Source organism: Ooceraea biroi, chromosome 3, assembly GCF_003672135.1.
Source record: "Ooceraea biroi isolate clonal line C1 chromosome 3, Obir_v5.4, whole genome shotgun sequence".
Classification (NCBI taxonomy): Eukaryota; Metazoa; Arthropoda; class Insecta; order Hymenoptera; family Formicidae; genus Ooceraea; species Ooceraea biroi.
Genome location: NC_039508.1, coordinates 8,881,374 through 8,898,034, shown reverse-complemented (window position 1 = coordinate 8,898,034; position 16,661 = coordinate 8,881,374). Strand labels below are relative to the sequence as shown.

At 66.7% G+C, this 16,661-nt stretch overlaps 2 protein-coding genes across 2 annotated transcripts; one reads left to right on the top strand and one right to left on the bottom strand.

Annotated features, from left to right (window-relative positions):
• Positions 1–3,695: 3,695 nt before the first annotated feature.
• Positions 3,696–4,361, bottom strand: LOC113561597 (translation initiation factor IF-2-like). Its single transcript, XM_026968105.1, has one exon. The coding sequence runs from the start codon at positions 4,359–4,361 to the stop codon at positions 3,696–3,698; it is 666 nt and encodes a 221-aa protein (XP_026823906.1).
• An 8,185-nt stretch (positions 4,362–12,546) lies between these two features.
• Positions 12,547–14,031, top strand: LOC113561596 (collagen alpha-1(I) chain-like). The gene has a single exon (XM_026968104.1). It carries the CDS (start codon positions 12,547–12,549, stop codon positions 14,029–14,031), a length of 1,485 nt encoding a protein of 494 aa, XP_026823905.1.
• The last annotated feature ends 2,630 nt before the right edge of the window (positions 14,032–16,661 follow it).

The window sequence follows — 16,661 nt, the reverse complement described above, 5'->3', positions numbered from 1 at the left end:
CAGGGATAATAACGATCAGTTTCATCAACATCTCACTATCATGGTACACCACTGTTCAACATTGATTGTTTATAGAAATCTTTTCATTAAGCTTATAAAAGCCCATCGTCTATGCGAAACTCGGTATCTTAATTAGATGACTATTTATACGAAAACTCATGCTAATATAAGCGATGATCGAGAGTGTTACAGTATCTTTGTAGCACAGACATTTGCAGACTGATCTAGCCGCCTCAGGGAGGTGGGGGCGGGTGTGCCAGGTCACGTCTAACAATTAGACTCTCCTTGCGAGCGGACACGTGCTGACTTGCCAAAAAGTTTAAAAGAACAAGACCAATAACTATGGCCCCTTCTTCTAAGGCTCTCCTTTCATGGTTTGCTCGTGGCATCTCAAGAATACCCTTCGCATTAAGTCGCCACTTAAGTAATCTGAACCTTTATTTTGCATTAACATCATTTTATTTGTAAATAGTCTCAAAATCCCAACGTTAAAACGAGGCTGACTGCATAACAGGAAAGAACGTTAAATACTATTTCATTTTCACACAAAGAAGCCTGACCTCTATATACAGTGACTAGGAAAGAAATACGCGAATTGTCTCCCATTTAATGGCAGCGACAGCTTAAACATTTGCGTCAACTGAGGATGTTGAGGGAACGTATAACGGTTCGAAATAATTGCTAACTACTATACTCCACATGACTTGGAACTAAACAAATCTGGCGCTTGAGCGCATTGGTTTATGATTTATCTTGTAAAAGTCTCGTATTTAGTCATCAAATAGTTTATTAATAGCTTCCCCTGGCACTAAAATTCAGTTGTGTTCACACTTTACTCTCTAAGGTACATATCTTCGATACGTCATTGCACGTCTTTAGACGATCACAAGTCACTAACCTTCGGGTCTTTATAGCACCACTCTGAGCATCCCGTCGATGCCTTCGTTCCGGGGGGTAGGTCCTATTGGAGTCATTATGAACTTCCGGTGTGGCTTGTACCACTCGCGAGTGATGCAGTATTTATTCAGAATGCAAGACTGCTTTCGGTAGTTCAGTAGCTTTGGACTGCTGGCACTAGACTTGTGAGAAGCAGGGGAAGGTAGGCCCGACGGAGAACCTGTCGCACCGAGTTGGCGCTCAGGGCCCGCCGGTGCCTGTCCCTCCCCTTCTTCCTCCTCGAGTGGCGGAGACACGCTTGACCGCCCATACATGATCAGATGCAATCCCCGTTTCTTACACGCAAAGCAAGACGCTCTGTTCGTGCATTCTTTAGCCAATGTCCGGTAACGCCACAGCGATAACACACGTTGCTACGATCTGTGCCCTTGCAGTTTAGCTTCACATGCCCAAACTCAAGGCATTTGAAGCATTGCAATCTACGACCATCCAATCGTGACACGAGGCAAGCGTCCAGCCGATTTGTAAGCGTCCATCCTGCATGATTTTCTCGCCGATCTCTAGGGGCACTCGTACCCACAGGTCGCCCAACCATTAGTGGCTCGTCTTACTGTACCTGTGTTGATATCCTGCAAATGGCATCCGTATGTTTCCGCGACATCGTTGCAAACGTCGTGCGACGACGTTGATTCTAGTAGTCGTCTTACACGCAGTTCCATGCGCCTCATCGGGCGAGCTACTAGCACCTGCGTGTCCTTAAAGACTTCTTGAGGCTATTAGCGAATGCATCTGCTTCGTGGCACCATCCGGACCAGAAATTTCAAAGATATAACCGCATTCAACGAGCGTTTGACTCGCATGTTTTTAATGCCATGTTTCTCGGGGTTTGTGACCTGTTGAGCCGTTTTAAGTGGCTCAATATAGTTTCCATCAATGCTGTAATGGCAATTGCCGCCGGTCTAGTTATGATCTTCTTTTTAAATGCGGAAGGTTTTGTAGATACCTGTGAACGTACACTCGTCGTGTTAGAACGAGACTTATCAAACTCTCTTAATTGAGCGTCAGTTTTCTTTTTCCTTTGACGATCGTGACCCATGAGGATTCGCTCGTTGGCCTATTTGCTCAACATCTCTGGACGTCGAAGGTTTTGGAAACCATCCCGACCAGTCAATGTAGTTGATTTGGCTATGTCAGAACTCTTAGAGTTCTTTTTAGACGAACTTTTAGTCTTAATGCTAAGTTGTACAGTCTCACTACGGATTGAATGAGATGGTTCCATGTGCGAGGAAGCATCTCCTTCAATTGAATCCAAAAATGTAGATATTCTGTTGAATATACGATCTTCCATATCTTGTAGCGAATAACTCCTCGTAATGGCTGTTCTGCAAGTACTCCACTTAGACGTTCAAAACTAGTACCGGATTCACGGTCTCTGCTCCACGATATATGTCTTCCTTCCGATGAGGAAGGAGAGGGGTGTCTTCTTTGATTTGTACTAACTTACGTCGACTACGATCTCGTTCCGAATTGGGACTAATATACTCAAGTTCGGGACTCTTAGACTTCGTTTTCTTGATGTTATCTATTATTGCTCTAAGAGATGCAACTTCCTTCGAAAGATTTGATTTCATACTGCAAGCGAGGTTTTCCGCTGTACCATATCTTCCTCACGCTCATAAGTAATTCATGATTGCTTTCACGTTCAGTGCAGCATCACGGATGCCTTTTGACAGGTACCCTTCATTTGAGATGACACTTGGACTGTGCCCTCTACATTCTCCATTTGCTCGTATATTTGAGCCCTCAGATCACTCGATGGCTGTAGCCTTAATGTTTCAATACGGTTGCTGACATACTTCTTGTCACGTTTTATCCTCGAAGTAGTTTTCGGTGGAAGTATTTTATCCTCGAAGAACTCTTTTCTTTACGCCAGAGTGCCTCTTCACGGTCGGCCGCAATAAGCTGACGTTTAGATTCAGCCCATTTCATGTACTGTCCAGAAGTAGGTGGACGGCCTCGTTTCGGGCGTTTCGTTGGAGTCGTAACCTGCGACTCATCTTCACTCGCTACACTGGATACCGGTGTGCGTTCCTCATCACGGACCTAACCTTTTTTTTTTTTTTTTTTTTTTTTCGGAGGAGGAACCCGTCATGGCCCCTCGCTCCCCTTGGCGGGTGCGAGGGGAGTGTGAGACTCATACTCACTAAACCTACCTCCGTCTGCCAACCCTGGCTGTATGGGGCGCGAGATCGGCCAAACGCACTTCGTTCGCGCCCCACGATGCCCGGTATACGTCCCTAGCGCCGGTGCGCTGCCCTTCGGGCCCTAATCCCCACCCGCGGAGTGTGGCAGACCACCACTCCGCGGGGACCCCCCTCGTGTTGAGGGAGTTTTAGGGCGACGGCCGACACTCCCAAGTCAGCCCTCGCCCACCCGTCCCGAATACACCCCGTTGGGGGTCAAGGAGTCCTTGGACCCCTCGACGATGACGGCCCGGGCAGATGCCCCGACGACCAATCACCCGAGTGCCCGGGCAAAAGCCCGCCGACACTCTGCCCCCGACGGGGGTCACGCGCCTGCAGCCCCAACTCCACCCGAGTCGGGGCCCTTCCTTACGATCCGGAGGGAGGTCTCCCGACCTCCCTCCCGAGTCCCACCTCTCCGCCTCCACCCGAGGCCCACCTTTGCTCCGGGATGAACACCGCGCGCGCCCGGGCAAATCCCCGAGGCGGCACGGCGTGAGGGCGGTCCGCGTACCCGCAGACCTGCCCCCAGGGTGCTTGGATAAAGGCACCCTGTCACCCGCCCGAGTTCCCCTCTCCACGTGAGCCCAGCGATCCCTCTTCGGGGTCGCCGGCCCACGCCGGCGCTTCCGTGGGCGAGGCCGCCGCACCGGGGAACACCCAGGAGCAGCAGAGGGGGGACCGGGCTGTACTCCTCGGCCGGCCCCATGCCGCCCCAGGCGTCGCCCCACGCGGCGGCCCCATTCTCGGCGCCACTCCACCGCCACCGCCAGGCGGCCCGCCCCAGAGCGCGCCGGGAGGTGCGTCCGGGCACACGCCCCGCCGACACACCCCCCTGCACCCGCCCACGCTAACTCCGGCGGGCGAACCCCGCGCGCGCCCGGCAAAAGCCCCGACGGCGGCACGCGTGAGGGCGGTCCGCGTACCCCGCAGACCTGCCCCCAGGTGCTTGGATAAAGGCACCCTGTCCCCGCCGAGTTCCCCTCTCTGCCGAGCCCAGCGACCCGTCCCATGGGTCGCCGGGCCCACGCCGGGCCGCGGAGGCGAGGCCGCCGCACCGGGGGGAACACCGGGAGCAGCAGAGGGGGCCCGGGCCTGTACTCCTCGGCCCGGCCCCATGCCGCCCCAGGCGTCGCCCCACCGCGGCCCCACCCTCGGCGCCACTCCACCGCCGCCCCAGGCGGCCTGCCGCGAACACGTCGGGGATGCGTCCGGGCACATGCCCGCCGACCCACCCCGTCCGCGCCCGCGGCACCAGGCACGAGCGCCACAACCGGCAAGGGGCCCCGACAGCCAGGGGGGGAGCGCTGGAGACGCAGAGGGAGGGGGACAACTTCCATGCGCATCCACCACCCCCCCCCACGCCGGAACCCCCCGCCGGGGCACGCCCCGCCGACCCGTTCTCGACGGGTCCGGCCCTCCCCTGGGCCCGCTCAATCGGGGCAGAACTCCGCTGCCCCCGCCGCCCCACCCCGGATACCCGGGGGTGGGGGAGCGACCGCCATCATTGTTTCCTCCGCGGCCGCCTCCTCCTCCTCCAACTTGTGCCCCGCAGGGCCCACGCCCGGCGGCGCGGGTTGGCGAGGGGGGGAGGGCCGCGAGTCAACGGACCCCCCTGGATCCTCCCCCGCCCCGCCGAGCAGAGGCCCCGCCCGGGCACTCGCCCGCCCAGATGGTCGGGCGGGCCCGTCCTTCCTCCGACACCTCTTTGGCCCGCCGGGGCCTTCCCGTAGGACCTCGCGCGCGAATCCGAACCCCGACGGGCCGTCCTCCCCGGCGGCAAGCCGCCCTTGGTCGGGAACCTCGGGCTCGCCAAACCCGTACTGCAGAGCGAATCATGCAGCCCCTGAGGTAGCTCGGGAACCTCGGGCTCGCCAAAACCCGTACTGCAGAGCGAATCATGCAGCCCCTGAGGTAGCTCGGGACCGTCGGGTGTGCCAGACCCGCATCCAGCCATCCGGGCGCAGACGGCCGGATCCCTGAAGTAGCTCGGGTAACCCCGGGTTCGCTAAGACCCGTATCCAGCCGCCGGCGGGAGGCGGCCGGACCCCTGAGGGCACCTAACCTTTTTTTTTTTTTTTTTTGTTATGGAAGGGAACCCGTCATGGGCCCCTCGCACCCCTTGGGCGAAGTGCGAGGGGAGTGTGAGACTCATACTCACTAAACCACCTTCCGCATGCCAACCCTGGTGGAAAGCAGGTGAGGCCCAGGCATCACCATACGGTATATCTCCGAGCCCCACGTATCCTCCACCTGGTATGACGGTTGTCAGTACCACAGCCGTACTGCCCGCTGAATAGCGGGCCCGTCCCCCTCCGAGGAGCGAGGCACGCCATCGCTCCCCGGAGACCACCCACACATAGGGGGTGGTTTTTGGACGGGCGTTGAGGATCCCAACTCAACGCCCGCCCTTCCATCCCATCGTCGCGATTGAGAGTCGCCGGATCCCTGAAGATCCAGCGACGGTGGAGAGACCCGGGCAAAGGCCCCGCCGGTCAACCACCCGAGTGCCCGGGCAAATACCCCGCCGGCACTCAGCCCCAGCCGCGACCCGCTGTACGCGAACGCTTCCGAACGCGCGTGCCTGGCCGAGTGACCCCCCACTCCCGGGCAAATGCCCCGCCGGAGTGATGGAGGGGAGCCGCCGCGATTCCCGCAGGCTTAGCCCCTGGGGTGCTTTGATAAAGGCACCCCGTCATCCGACCAGGCCCCCCTTCCCTCGCGGGGCCCGAAGGTCGCCCCCGTTCCCCACGTACCGCAATTCCCAAGGACGAACGATTCCCTGGACCTTCGGCAATGGATTCGGTCGAGCGAACAAAACGCCAGGGCAAAAGCCCCGACGGCGTCGTGTGGGAACGGTCTGCATTCCGCAAGACCGCCCCCCAGAGTGTCGGAAAAAGGACACCCTGTCGCCCGTCCGAATCCCCACCAGTTGGAGGTGCGCCGGAGCTTCCGCCGCAGCGCACCCCCTGACGTCGCCGGCGGGGCGCTGCCGCCGTAGAGGGCACCTCACGCAGTCAGCGCGGGCCCGTGACTGTACTCCTCGTCTTCGGGCCCGCCCCGACCGCCCCCGCGCCATCACGCACAGCCGCACCACCGCCGGACGCCCCAACACCGCCCCGAAGGGGCCTACCCCGAGACGCGCAGGGCAAGGGATCCGGGCAAGTACCCCGCCGATCCAGTTACCCGCCCGCCTGGGGCACCCACTGCGCGCCCGCCCCAACCGACGAGGAGCAGCGACAGCAAGAGGGGGACGGAGGGAGCGCAGAGGGAGCCGGACAACTCCATGCGATCCCACCGCCCCCCCCCCGCCCCGGCCCCCCCCCGGGGGGACGAGTGCGCTGGCCCTTTCGGGCCGGGCCTCCCAAAGGCTCCACATGAGGGGGCACCTCCCTCCGGAGGTGCCCCGCCACCCCACACCGGATACCCGGGGGTAGGGGTGGCGACCGCCATCATCGTCGCCTCCGGCGGCCGCCCACCCTCCTCCTTCGGTCCACGCGGCCCGCGGCCGGCGGCACGGGTTGACGCGGGAGGGGCGGGGGCGCGGGTCAACGCCCCCACCACGGTCTCTCCCCGCCACGCCCGCCGCGAGCCGCGCCCGGACCCCCGACGCCCGCCAGATGTTCGGCGGGCCCGTCCGTCGCCGACCCCTCTTGGGGACTCCCGGGGCCAGCCTTTTGTCCGCGCCACGAACCGCATCCCCGGGAGTCCCCCCACCACGCCTTAGCTAAGGTCCGCGGGTGCGCTACGCCCGTCACTGCATGCCGAAGCACGCAGTGCCCTGCGGGACTCAGGTACCCCCGGGTGGGTCAGACCCGTACTGCAGAGCGTATCATGCAGCCCTTGAGGGAACTCGGGAACCTCGGGTGCGTTAGACCCGTACTGCAGAGCGTATCGTGCAGCCCCTGAGGAGGACTCGGGACTCCGGGTGCGTCAAACCCGTGTCCAGCCGCCGCCCAAACAGCCGGACCCCTGGAGGGACTCGGGACCCCGGGTGCGTCAGACCCGTACTGCAGAGCGTATCATGCAGCCCCTGGGGGGGAGGGCACCTAACCTTTTTTTTTTTTTTTTTTTTTCGGAGGAGGAACCCGTCATGGGCCCCCTCGCTCCCCTTGGGCGGGGTGCGAGGGGAGTGTGAGACTCATACTCACTAAACCTATCTCCGTCTGCCAACCCTGGCTGTATGGGGCGCGAGATCGGCCAAACGGCACTTCGTTCGCGCCCCACGATGCCCGGTATACGTCCCTAGCGCCGGTGCGCTGCCCTTTCGGGCCCTAATCCCCACCCGCGGTGCGTGGCAGACCACCGCTCCGCGGGGACCACCCCTCTCTGTCGAGGGGAGGTTTTAGGGCGACGGCCGACGCTCCCAAGTCGGCCCTCGCCCACCCGTCCCCGATACTCCCCGTTGGGGGTCAAGGAGTCCTCGGACCCCTCGACGATGACGGCCCGGGCAGATGCCCCGACGACCAGTCACCCGAGTGCCCGGGCAAATGCCCCGCCGACACTCTGCCCCCAACGGGGGTCACGCGCCTGCAGCCCCGACTCCACCCGAGTCGGGGCCCTTCCCCGCGACTCCGGAGGAAGGTCTCCGCGACCTCCCTCCCGAGTCTCCACCCCCCTGCTCCTCGCACTCCCGCCCCGGACGCGACGAGGGGGCCGCCGGCGCCATTAAGGCGCCCCGCGGCCCCCCGCCGTCATCCGTGGCCGGGACCCCTCCGGCCGACTCCCGGTCGGCGCTCGCGCTCGGCCTCCTCCTTCCGCAGCATCACCTGCTCGCAGAAGGAGGAGACCGCCCTCCAGTTCCTCTCGCTCCCGACCATCTTCCTCATGACGGTCGGCAGCGAGAGGTCCTCCCCTACCACGTCTTTAAGGACACGGCGTTCCTCACCCCATGCCGCGCACTCGGCTAGGGTGTGGTCCGCCGTGTCCCTCTCCGCCCCGCAATGGTGGCAGTGCGGTCCGCGCTCCTTCCCGATACGACACAGGAACTCCCCGAAGCATCCGTGTCCGGAGAGAACCTGTGTCGTCCTGTAGGTCAACGTCCCCATCCTCTGTCCACCCACTCGCAGAGGATGGGCTGGACGGCCCCGGCGACCCTCCGACCCGATTCACCCGGGTCGGCGAGTCGCCGCTGCCACTTCAGCAGCACCGCCCTCCTCCCCTGCTCCTCAGGGCCCCCTTTGCCCTGGCCGTCAGCACCACACCCCTCTCCCGCAGGTCCCGCCGGCGGAGGTACGCGTTAGCGTGTCCCTCCGCCAGCAGCTCCACGGGGGGGGTGCCCGCCAGGGCCAGCGCCGCTCGGTGAGAGACGGTGCGGTACGCCCTCACGACCCTCCCGGCCAGCCGCCTCTCGGCCGCCCTCACCACCTGGAGGGCCCGCCGGGAGGCCGCGAGGTCCTCCGCCCACACCGGGCCCCGTACAGGGCGATCGACCGCACCGCTCCCACCAGCAAGCGGCGCACTCGCGTCTCCGGGCCCCCGAGGTTCGGGAGGAGGCGACTCAGCGCGTTGGTCGCCCCCTCCAGCCTCGGCGCCAGCCCGCCGAAGTGCTCCCCGAAGGACCAGGTGCCGTCCAGGGTGAGGCCAAGATACTTCATCTTGGTCCCCACCGGGACGCTGACCCCGCCGACCCGTATCTCGGCCGGAGGCGGCAGACCCCGGCGATGGTCGAAAAAGAACATCGCCTGGGTCTTCTGCGGCGCCACCTCCAGCCCAGCCTCCCTGATGGCGCGGACCACCACCGCCACCGCCAACTCCGCCAGGCCGGACGCCTCCCCCAGCTCGGACCCTCGGCCATCACGCAGGTGTCGTCGGCGTAACACCTCACGTGACAGCCGGGCGGCAGAAGGACGCGCGTGACCCGCTCGTACGCGAGCCTCCACAGGTGCGGTCCGAGGACCGACCCCTGCGGCACGCCGCGCTCCACCTCGCGGGTCCTGGTGCGCCCGTCCCGGTCGACCCACTCCAGCGACCTGTCCCGGAAGTACTCCAGGATCACCCTCGCGAGGTAGGGAGGGAGGAGCTGCGCGCGCATCTCCTCCACTATCACTCCCCAAGGGAGGGAGTTGAAGGCGTTCACTATGTCTAGCGACACCGCCACCACAACTCCCCCCTCGAGACAGCGGCCTCCGTGAGGGCCCTCACACTCAACACGGCGTCCACCGTGGAGCGGCCCTCCCGGAAGCCGAACTGTCTCTCCTCCTCACCCGGAGCACCCCCGGGCAGGTGCCGGACGAGACGGCCCGCTATCACCCGCTCGAACAGCTTGCCGATCTCGTCCAGCAAGCATATCGGCCGGAACTTGCGCACCGCCGCCGCGTCTCCTCCGCCGCCTTTCGGGATGAGGACCAACTTCGCCCTCTTCCAAGCCGCGGGGAAGCGTCCCTCCTCCAGGCATCGCTCGAAGAGCGCCCTCACTCTCGGGGCCAGGACCTCCATCGCGAGGGCCCAGACCCGGCTGGGAATCCCGTCCGGCCCCGGGGCCCGTTGGCCCCGCAGCCGGCGCAGGATCCCCGCCCACTCCTCCGGACCGATCCCCGGTATCTCCTGGGGCCGCTCGGAGGTCATCCACTCCGGGGTCCCGGGCACCCGCCTCCCGCCGGGAAGAGGGTGTCCAGGACCCCGCGCAGCTCCAGGGGATCCATCTCCTCCGTCTCCGGGGGCGTCCATTGCCGCAACTTGCCCATCACGAGCCGGTACGGACGCCCCCAGGGATCGCCCTCCACGGACCGGAGGAGCTCCTCCCAGGCCCTCGCCTTGGCGTCCCTGATCGCCGCCCTCAGGGAGCTCCGTCTCTCCTGGAGCTCCCCGTAGCGCGCGTCCACCTCCGCCGCCGTCCCCCGGCGACGGGCGCGGGAGAAGCGGCGCCAGGCGCGCCCCGATGCGCGCCGCAGCTCCGCCAATCCCGCGCTCCACCAGTAGGTGGGCCGTCGCCGAGGCCGGCCGGCCCGGGGCATCGCAAAGTCGCACGCCTGCGTCACGATGTCCCCGAGCCAGCCGGCCTCCTCCTCCACCGTGCCCTGCGGCCTCTCCGGCCACGTGGACGCGAGCAGGGCGGCGACCAGTCTGTCACCAGACAGCCCCTTGAGCGCCCATCTCCGCGGTCGGGGTCCGCCCGTCCCCCGTTGGCGGGGGGCGGAGCCCGAGGGCGGAGACACCACCATAGACACGTATCTATGGTCCGACAGCGTCTCCACCCCCGACACACCCTCCACCCCGACACCCGACGCGCGAGGGCGGAGATGCCCAGGTCAGATCGACCACGGACTCCCCCGCCCACCGCACGCAGGTGCTGTCCGAGCCCACGTTCAACAAATGCAGGCCCAGACCCGCCGCCCAGTCCGCCAGCACCGCGCCCTTCGCGTCCGGCCGCCGGGAACCCCAGAGCGCGGACTTCGCATTGAAGTCCCCGGCGACCAACACAGGCCGCGGGGGTGCCGAACTATGCACCCCCCAGCCTGTCCAGGAACCCCTCGTACTCGGCGAGACTCAGGCTCGGGGACACGTAGACCCCGACCACGGTGATGCCTCCCCACTGCGCCGCCACGAACTCCCCCCCGACCTCCAACACTCGGAGGGGAGGGGAGCCCGCGGCGGCGCCGCGCACGATCGCGACGAGGCCCCCCCCGCCGACGGCCCAACTGGGGCTGTCCGCGGGGGCCTGAAGGGCTCCGCCGCGATCCCCAACGCGTAACCGCGCTCCGCCAGGCTCTGGAGGAAAAGATCCTGCGCCCGGCGGGCGCGGTTAAGGTTGGCCTGGAGGACCTGGCCCGCCATTACTCCACGTCCATGGCGGGCTCCTCCAGGCCCCTCGCACCATCGTCGTCCTTCTCCTCCGCCTTCTTCTTCCCCATGGAGCGGGTCACCCGTCGGGGCTTCGGCTCCTCCTCCCGCGGAGGAGCCGGCCCTCCCTTGTCCCCATCAGCAGGCGTCGGCTCCAGCGCCGCGCCCGCCGACGGGGCCGCCTGTCTGGGAGCCGGAGAGGCGACCCTTTGCGGGCGGGGAGCGGCCTCCGTCGGCCGCGCTCCTCCCTGGGCCGCCGTCTCCGACCCCCTTTGAACCCCACTTTTCCCTCCCTTGGAGGGCGGAGCACAGGCCGCGCTACCCAGCCTGTGGTCCGCCCTCCTGCCGAGACCCGTGCACAGAGGGCACTTCGGGTCAGCGGCGCATCCGCGCGCCCGATGACCCGCCGCGCCACACCTGTAGCACAGGTCTCGGCGGTCCTCGCGACTGGGGCACGTCGCTTGCACGTGCCCCTTCGCCAGGCACCTATAACACATCAAGGGCCTGGGCTCCAGCACAGTTATCGGTGCCCAGGCCCAGCCCACTCTGATCCTGCCCAGGTCGGCCTTTCCGCCGGCCTGCGCAGGAAGCCTGATCCAAGAGGTCCCCAGACCGTCCGGGACCTCTGGATCAGCCCACCTCGATGTCGCGGGGGTCGCAGCCTCCTGCGGCTGCCACCGCCCGGCCACGGACTCTGCGGTAGCCGCGTCGTCCAGTCGCCGGACGCGCAACTCCGCCTTCTTGAGGGGTCGGGTGACCCTTACACCCGACCCCTCAAAACCTTCTCTAAGCGGGAGGCCAGCTCGTCCGCCTTGGTGGCGGACTCCGGCCCGGGATCTCGTAAATGAGGGCCCCGTCAGGGCCCTCCTCACTCGCGGCGCGGCGATCCCCAGGGCGTCGATGTCCACGCCCTTCTGCGCCTTCTCCACGGCCCCTTGTAGTCGCCGTCGGCTGCCGTGATGACACGGCCGCCGTCTTGGGCGACTTAGGGGGCTTCGGCCCCTTCGCGCCGGGTCGACCGCCGGGCGGGGAGGGTTTGCCCGTCGCGGGTTTGCCCCCCCCGCTGGCCCCCCTACCTGGGGCGGGTTTGCCCGCACGGGTTTGCCCTTACCCGCGGGGCCGGTGGCTGGGCGGTTGGCCTCGCGGCCCTCCTGCCCACCACCTTCGACCACGGCTGCTCCTCCTCGCGGCTGGAACCGGCTGCCGGGCCGCCACCGCCGAACTGGGCCGCTGCTCTGCCGGAGGGGGTTAAGGGCGGCGGGGCTCCGCTCGCCCCACCACCCCCCTTCTTCCTTCTTCTTCTTCTTGCCGTCCCGCCGTTGCCTGTCCTCCGGTCCTGCTTGGGGCGGCTCGCTCCCTCTCTCGCGCCGCGCCTAACCAGGGGCGCCACCGCCTCCGCGACGATCCGCGAGACCATGGTCCCCATGGAGGCCATAATTCTGGCCTCCATGGCGACCAGGGGTCCTCCCTTTCGGCGGGAGGAACCTCCCCCCTTCTGCGGGTGGTCTCGGTCCGGAGTCCTGCCTCCGACGTCGCCGGGCTCCTCGGCGGAGTCAACCAGCCTCCCCCCTGACGCCGCAGAAGGGGGAGGTCCTCCGCCGAAAGGGAGGACCCCCTGGTCGCCATGGAGGCCAGAATTATGGCCTCCATGGGGACCATGGTTTCGCGGATCGTCGCGGAGGCGGTGGCGCCCCTGGTGAGGCGCGGCGCGAGAGAGGGAGCGGAGCCGACCTCCCAAACAGGACCGGAGGAGCCAGGCAACGGCGGGACGGCGAAGAAGAAGAAGAAGGGCAAGAAGGGGGGTGGTGGGGCGAGCGGAGCCCCGCCCGCCCTTAACCCCCCTCCGGCAGAGCAGCGGCCCAGTTCGGCGGTGGCCGGCCCGGCCAGCCGGGTTCCAGCCAGCGAGGAGGAGCAGCCGTGGTCGAAGGTGGTGGGCAGGAGGGCCGCGAGGCCAACCGCCCAGCCACCGGCCCCCGCGGGTAAGGGCAAACCCGTGCCGGGCAAACCCGCCCCAGGCAGGGGGGCCAGCGGGGGGGGCAAACCCGCGACGGGCAAACCCTCCCCGCCCGGCGGTCGACCCGGCGCGAAGGGGCCGAAGCCCCCTAAGTCGCCCAAGACGGCGGCCGTGGTCATCACGGCAGCCGACGGCGACTACAAGGGGGCCGTGGAGAAGGCGCAGAAGGGCGTGGACATCGACGCCCTGGGGATCGCCGCGCCGCGAGTGAGGAGGGCCCTGACGGGGGCCCTCATTTACGAGATCCCGGGGCCGGAGTCCGCCACCAAGGCGGACGAGCTGGCCTCCCGCTTAGAGAAGGTTTTTGAGGGGTCGGGTGTAAGGGTCACCCGACCCCTCAAGAAGGCGGAGTTGCGCGTCCGGCGACTGGACGACGCGGCTACCGCAGAGTCCGTGGCGCGGGCGGTGGCAGCCGCAGGAGGCTGCGACCCCCGCGACATCGAGGTGGGGCTGATCCAGAGGTCCCCGGACGGTCTGGGGACCTCTTGGATCAGGCTTCCTGCGCAGGCCGGCGGAAAGGTCGCCGACCTGGGCAGGATCAGAGTGGGCTGGGCCTGGGCACCGATAACTGTGCTGGAGCCCAGGCCCTTGATGTGTTATAGGTGCCTGGCGAAGGGGCACGTGCAAGCGACGTGCCCCAGTCGCGAGGACCGCCGAGACCTGTGCTACAGGTGTGGCGCGGCGGGTCATCGGGCGCGCGGATGCGCCGCTGACCCGAAGTGCCCTCTGTGCACGGGTCTCGGCAGGAGGGCGGACCACAGGCTGGGTAGCGCGGCCTGTGCTCCGCCCTCCAAGGGAGGGAAAAGTGGGGTGCAAAGGGGTTCGGAGACGGCGGCCCAGGGAGGGGCGCGGCCGACGGAGGCCGCTCCCCGCCCGCAAAGGGTCGCCTCTCCGGCTCCCAGACAGGCGGCCCCGTCGGCGGGCGCGGCGCTGGAGCCGACGCCTGCTGATGGGGACAAGGGAGGGCCGGCTCCTCCGCGGGAGGAGGAGCCGAAGCCCCGACGGGTGACCCGCTCCATGGGGAAGAAGAAGGCGGAGGAAAAGGACGACGATGGTGCGAGGGGCCTGGAGGAGCCCGCCATGGACGTGGAGTAATGGCGGGCCAGGTCCTCCAGGCCAACCTTAACCGCGCCCGCCGGGCTCAGGATCTTTTCCTCCAGAGCCTGGCGGAGCGCGGTTACGCGTTGGGCATCGCGGCGGAGCCCTTCAGGCCCCCCGCGGACAGCCCCAGTTGGGCCGTCGGCGGGGGGGCCTCGTCGCGATCGGGCGCGGCGACGCCGCGGGCTCCCCTCCCCTCCGAGTGTTGGAGGTCGGGGGGGAGTTCGTGGCGGCGCAGTGGGGAGGCATCACCGTGGTCGGGGTCTACGTGTCCCCGAGCCTGAGTCTCGCCGAGTACGAGGGGTTCCTGGACAGGCTGGGGGGGTGCATAGTTCGGCACCCCCGCGGCCTGTTGTTGGTCGCCGGGGACTTCAATGCGAAGTCCGCGCTCTGGGGTTCCCGGCGGCCGGACGCGAAGGGCGCGGTGCTGGCGGACTGGGCGGCGGGTCTGGGCCTGCATTTGTTGAACGTGGGCTCGGACAGCACCTGCGTGCGGTGGGCGGGGGAGTCCGTGGTCGATCTGACCTGGGCATCTCCGGCCCTCGCGCGTCGGGTGTCGGGGTGGAGGGTGCTGTCGGGGGTGGAGACGCTGTCCGACCATAGATACGTGTCTATGGTGGTGTCTCCGCCCTCGGGCTCCGCCCCCCGCCAACGGGGGACGGGCGGACCCCGACCGCGGAGATGGGCGCTCAAGGGGCTGTCTGGCGACAGACTGGTCGCCGCCCTGCTCGCGTCCACGTGGCCGGAGAGGCCGGAGGGCACGGTGGAGGAGGAGGCCGGCTGGCTCGGGGACATCGTGACGCAGGCGTGCGACTTTGCGATGCCCCGGGCCGGCCGGCCTCGGCGACGGCCCACCTACTGGTGGAGCGCGGGATTGGCGGAGCTGCGGCGCGCATCGGGGCGCGCCTGGCGCCGCTTCTCCCGCGCCCGTCGCCGGGGGACGGCGGCGGAGGTGGACGCGCGCTACGGGGAGCTCCAGGAGAGACGGAGCTCCCTGAGGGCGGCGATCAGGGACGCCAAGGCGAGGGCCTGGGAGGAGCTCCTCCGGTCCGTGGAGGGCGATCCCTGGGGGCGTCCGTACCGGCTCGTGATGGGCAAGTTGCGGCAATGGACGCCCCCGGAGACGGAGGAGATGGATCCCCTGGAGCTGCGCGGGGTCCTGGACACCCTCTTCCCGGCGGGAGGCGGGTGCCCGGGACCCCCGGAGTGGATGACCTCCGAGCGGCCCCAGGAGATACCGGGGATCGGTCCGGAGGAGTGGGCGGGGATCCTGCGCCGGCTGCGGGGCCAACGGGCCCCGGGGCCGGACGGGATTCCCAGCCGGGTCTGGGCCCTCGCGATGGAGGTCCTGGCCCCGAGAGTGAGGGCGCTCTTCGAGCGGTGCCTGGGGAGGGACGCTTCCCCGCGGCTTGGAAGAGGGCAAGCTGGTCCTCATCCCGAAGGCGGCGGAGGAGACGCGGCGGCGGTGCGCAAGTTCCGGCCGATATGCTTGCTGGACGAGATCGGCAAGCTGTTCGAGCGGGTGATAGCGGGCCGTCTCGTCCGGCACCTGCCCGGGGGTGCTCCGGGTGAGGAGGAGAGACAGTTCGGCTTCCGGGAGGGCCGCTCCACGGTGGACGCCGTGTTGAGTGTGAGGGCCCTCACGGAGGCCGCTGTCTCGAGGGGGGAGTTGTGGTGGCGGTGTCACTGGACATAGTGAACGCCTTCAACTCCCTCCCTTGGGGAGTGATAGTGGAGGAGATGCGCGCGCAGCTCCTCCCTCCCTACCTCGCGAGGGTGATCCTGGAGTACTTCCGGGACAGGTCGCTGGAGTGGGTCGACCGGGACGGGCGCACCAGGACCCGCGAGGTGGAGCGCGGCGTGCCGCAGGGGTCGGTCCTCGGACCGCACCTGTGGAGGCTCGCGTACGAGCGGGTCACGCGCGTCCTTCTGCCGCCCGGCTGTCACGTGAGGTGTTACGCCGACGACACCTGCGTGATGGCCGAGGGTCCGAGCTGGGGGGAGGCGTCCGGCCTGGCGGAGTTGGCGGTGGCGGTGGTGGTCCGCGCCATCAGGGAGGCTGGGCTGGAGGTGGCGCCGCAGAAGACCCAGGCGATGTTCTTTTTCGACCATCGCCGGGGTCTGCCGCCTCCGGCCGAGATACGAGTCGGCGGGGTCAGCGTCCCGGTGGGGACCAAGATGAAGTATCTTGGCCTCACCCTGGACGGCACCTGGTCCTTCGGGGAACACTTCAGCGGGCTGGTGCCGAGGCTGGAGGGGGCGACCAACGCGCTGAGTCGCCTCCTCCCGAACCTCGGGGGCCCGGAGACGCGAGTGCGCCGCTTGCTGGTGGGAGCGGTGCGGTCGATCGCCCTGTACGGGGCGCCGGTGTGGGCGGAGGACCTCGCGGCCTCCCGGCGGGCCCTCCAGGTGGTGAGGGCGGCCGAGAGGCGGCTGGCCGGGAGGGTCGTGAGGGCGTACCGCACCGTCTCTCACCGAGCGGCGCTGGCCCTGGCGGGCACCCCCCGTGGACCTGCTGGCGGAGGGACACGCTAACGCGTACGTCCGCCGGCGGGACCTGCGGGAGAGGGGTGTGGTGTTGACGGCCAGGGCAAAGGGGGCCCTGAGGGAGCAGGGGAGGAGAGCGG

Excerpts from the sequence above, each read along its gene's own strand:
- LOC113561597 (XM_026968105.1), bottom strand. The coding sequence starts at position 4,361 with ATGTGCCCGGACGCATCCCCGACGTGTTCGCGGCAGGCCGCCTGGGGC.
- LOC113561596 (XM_026968104.1), top strand. The coding sequence starts at position 12,547 with ATGGAGGCCAGAATTATGGCCTCCATGGGGACCATGGTTTCGCGGATC.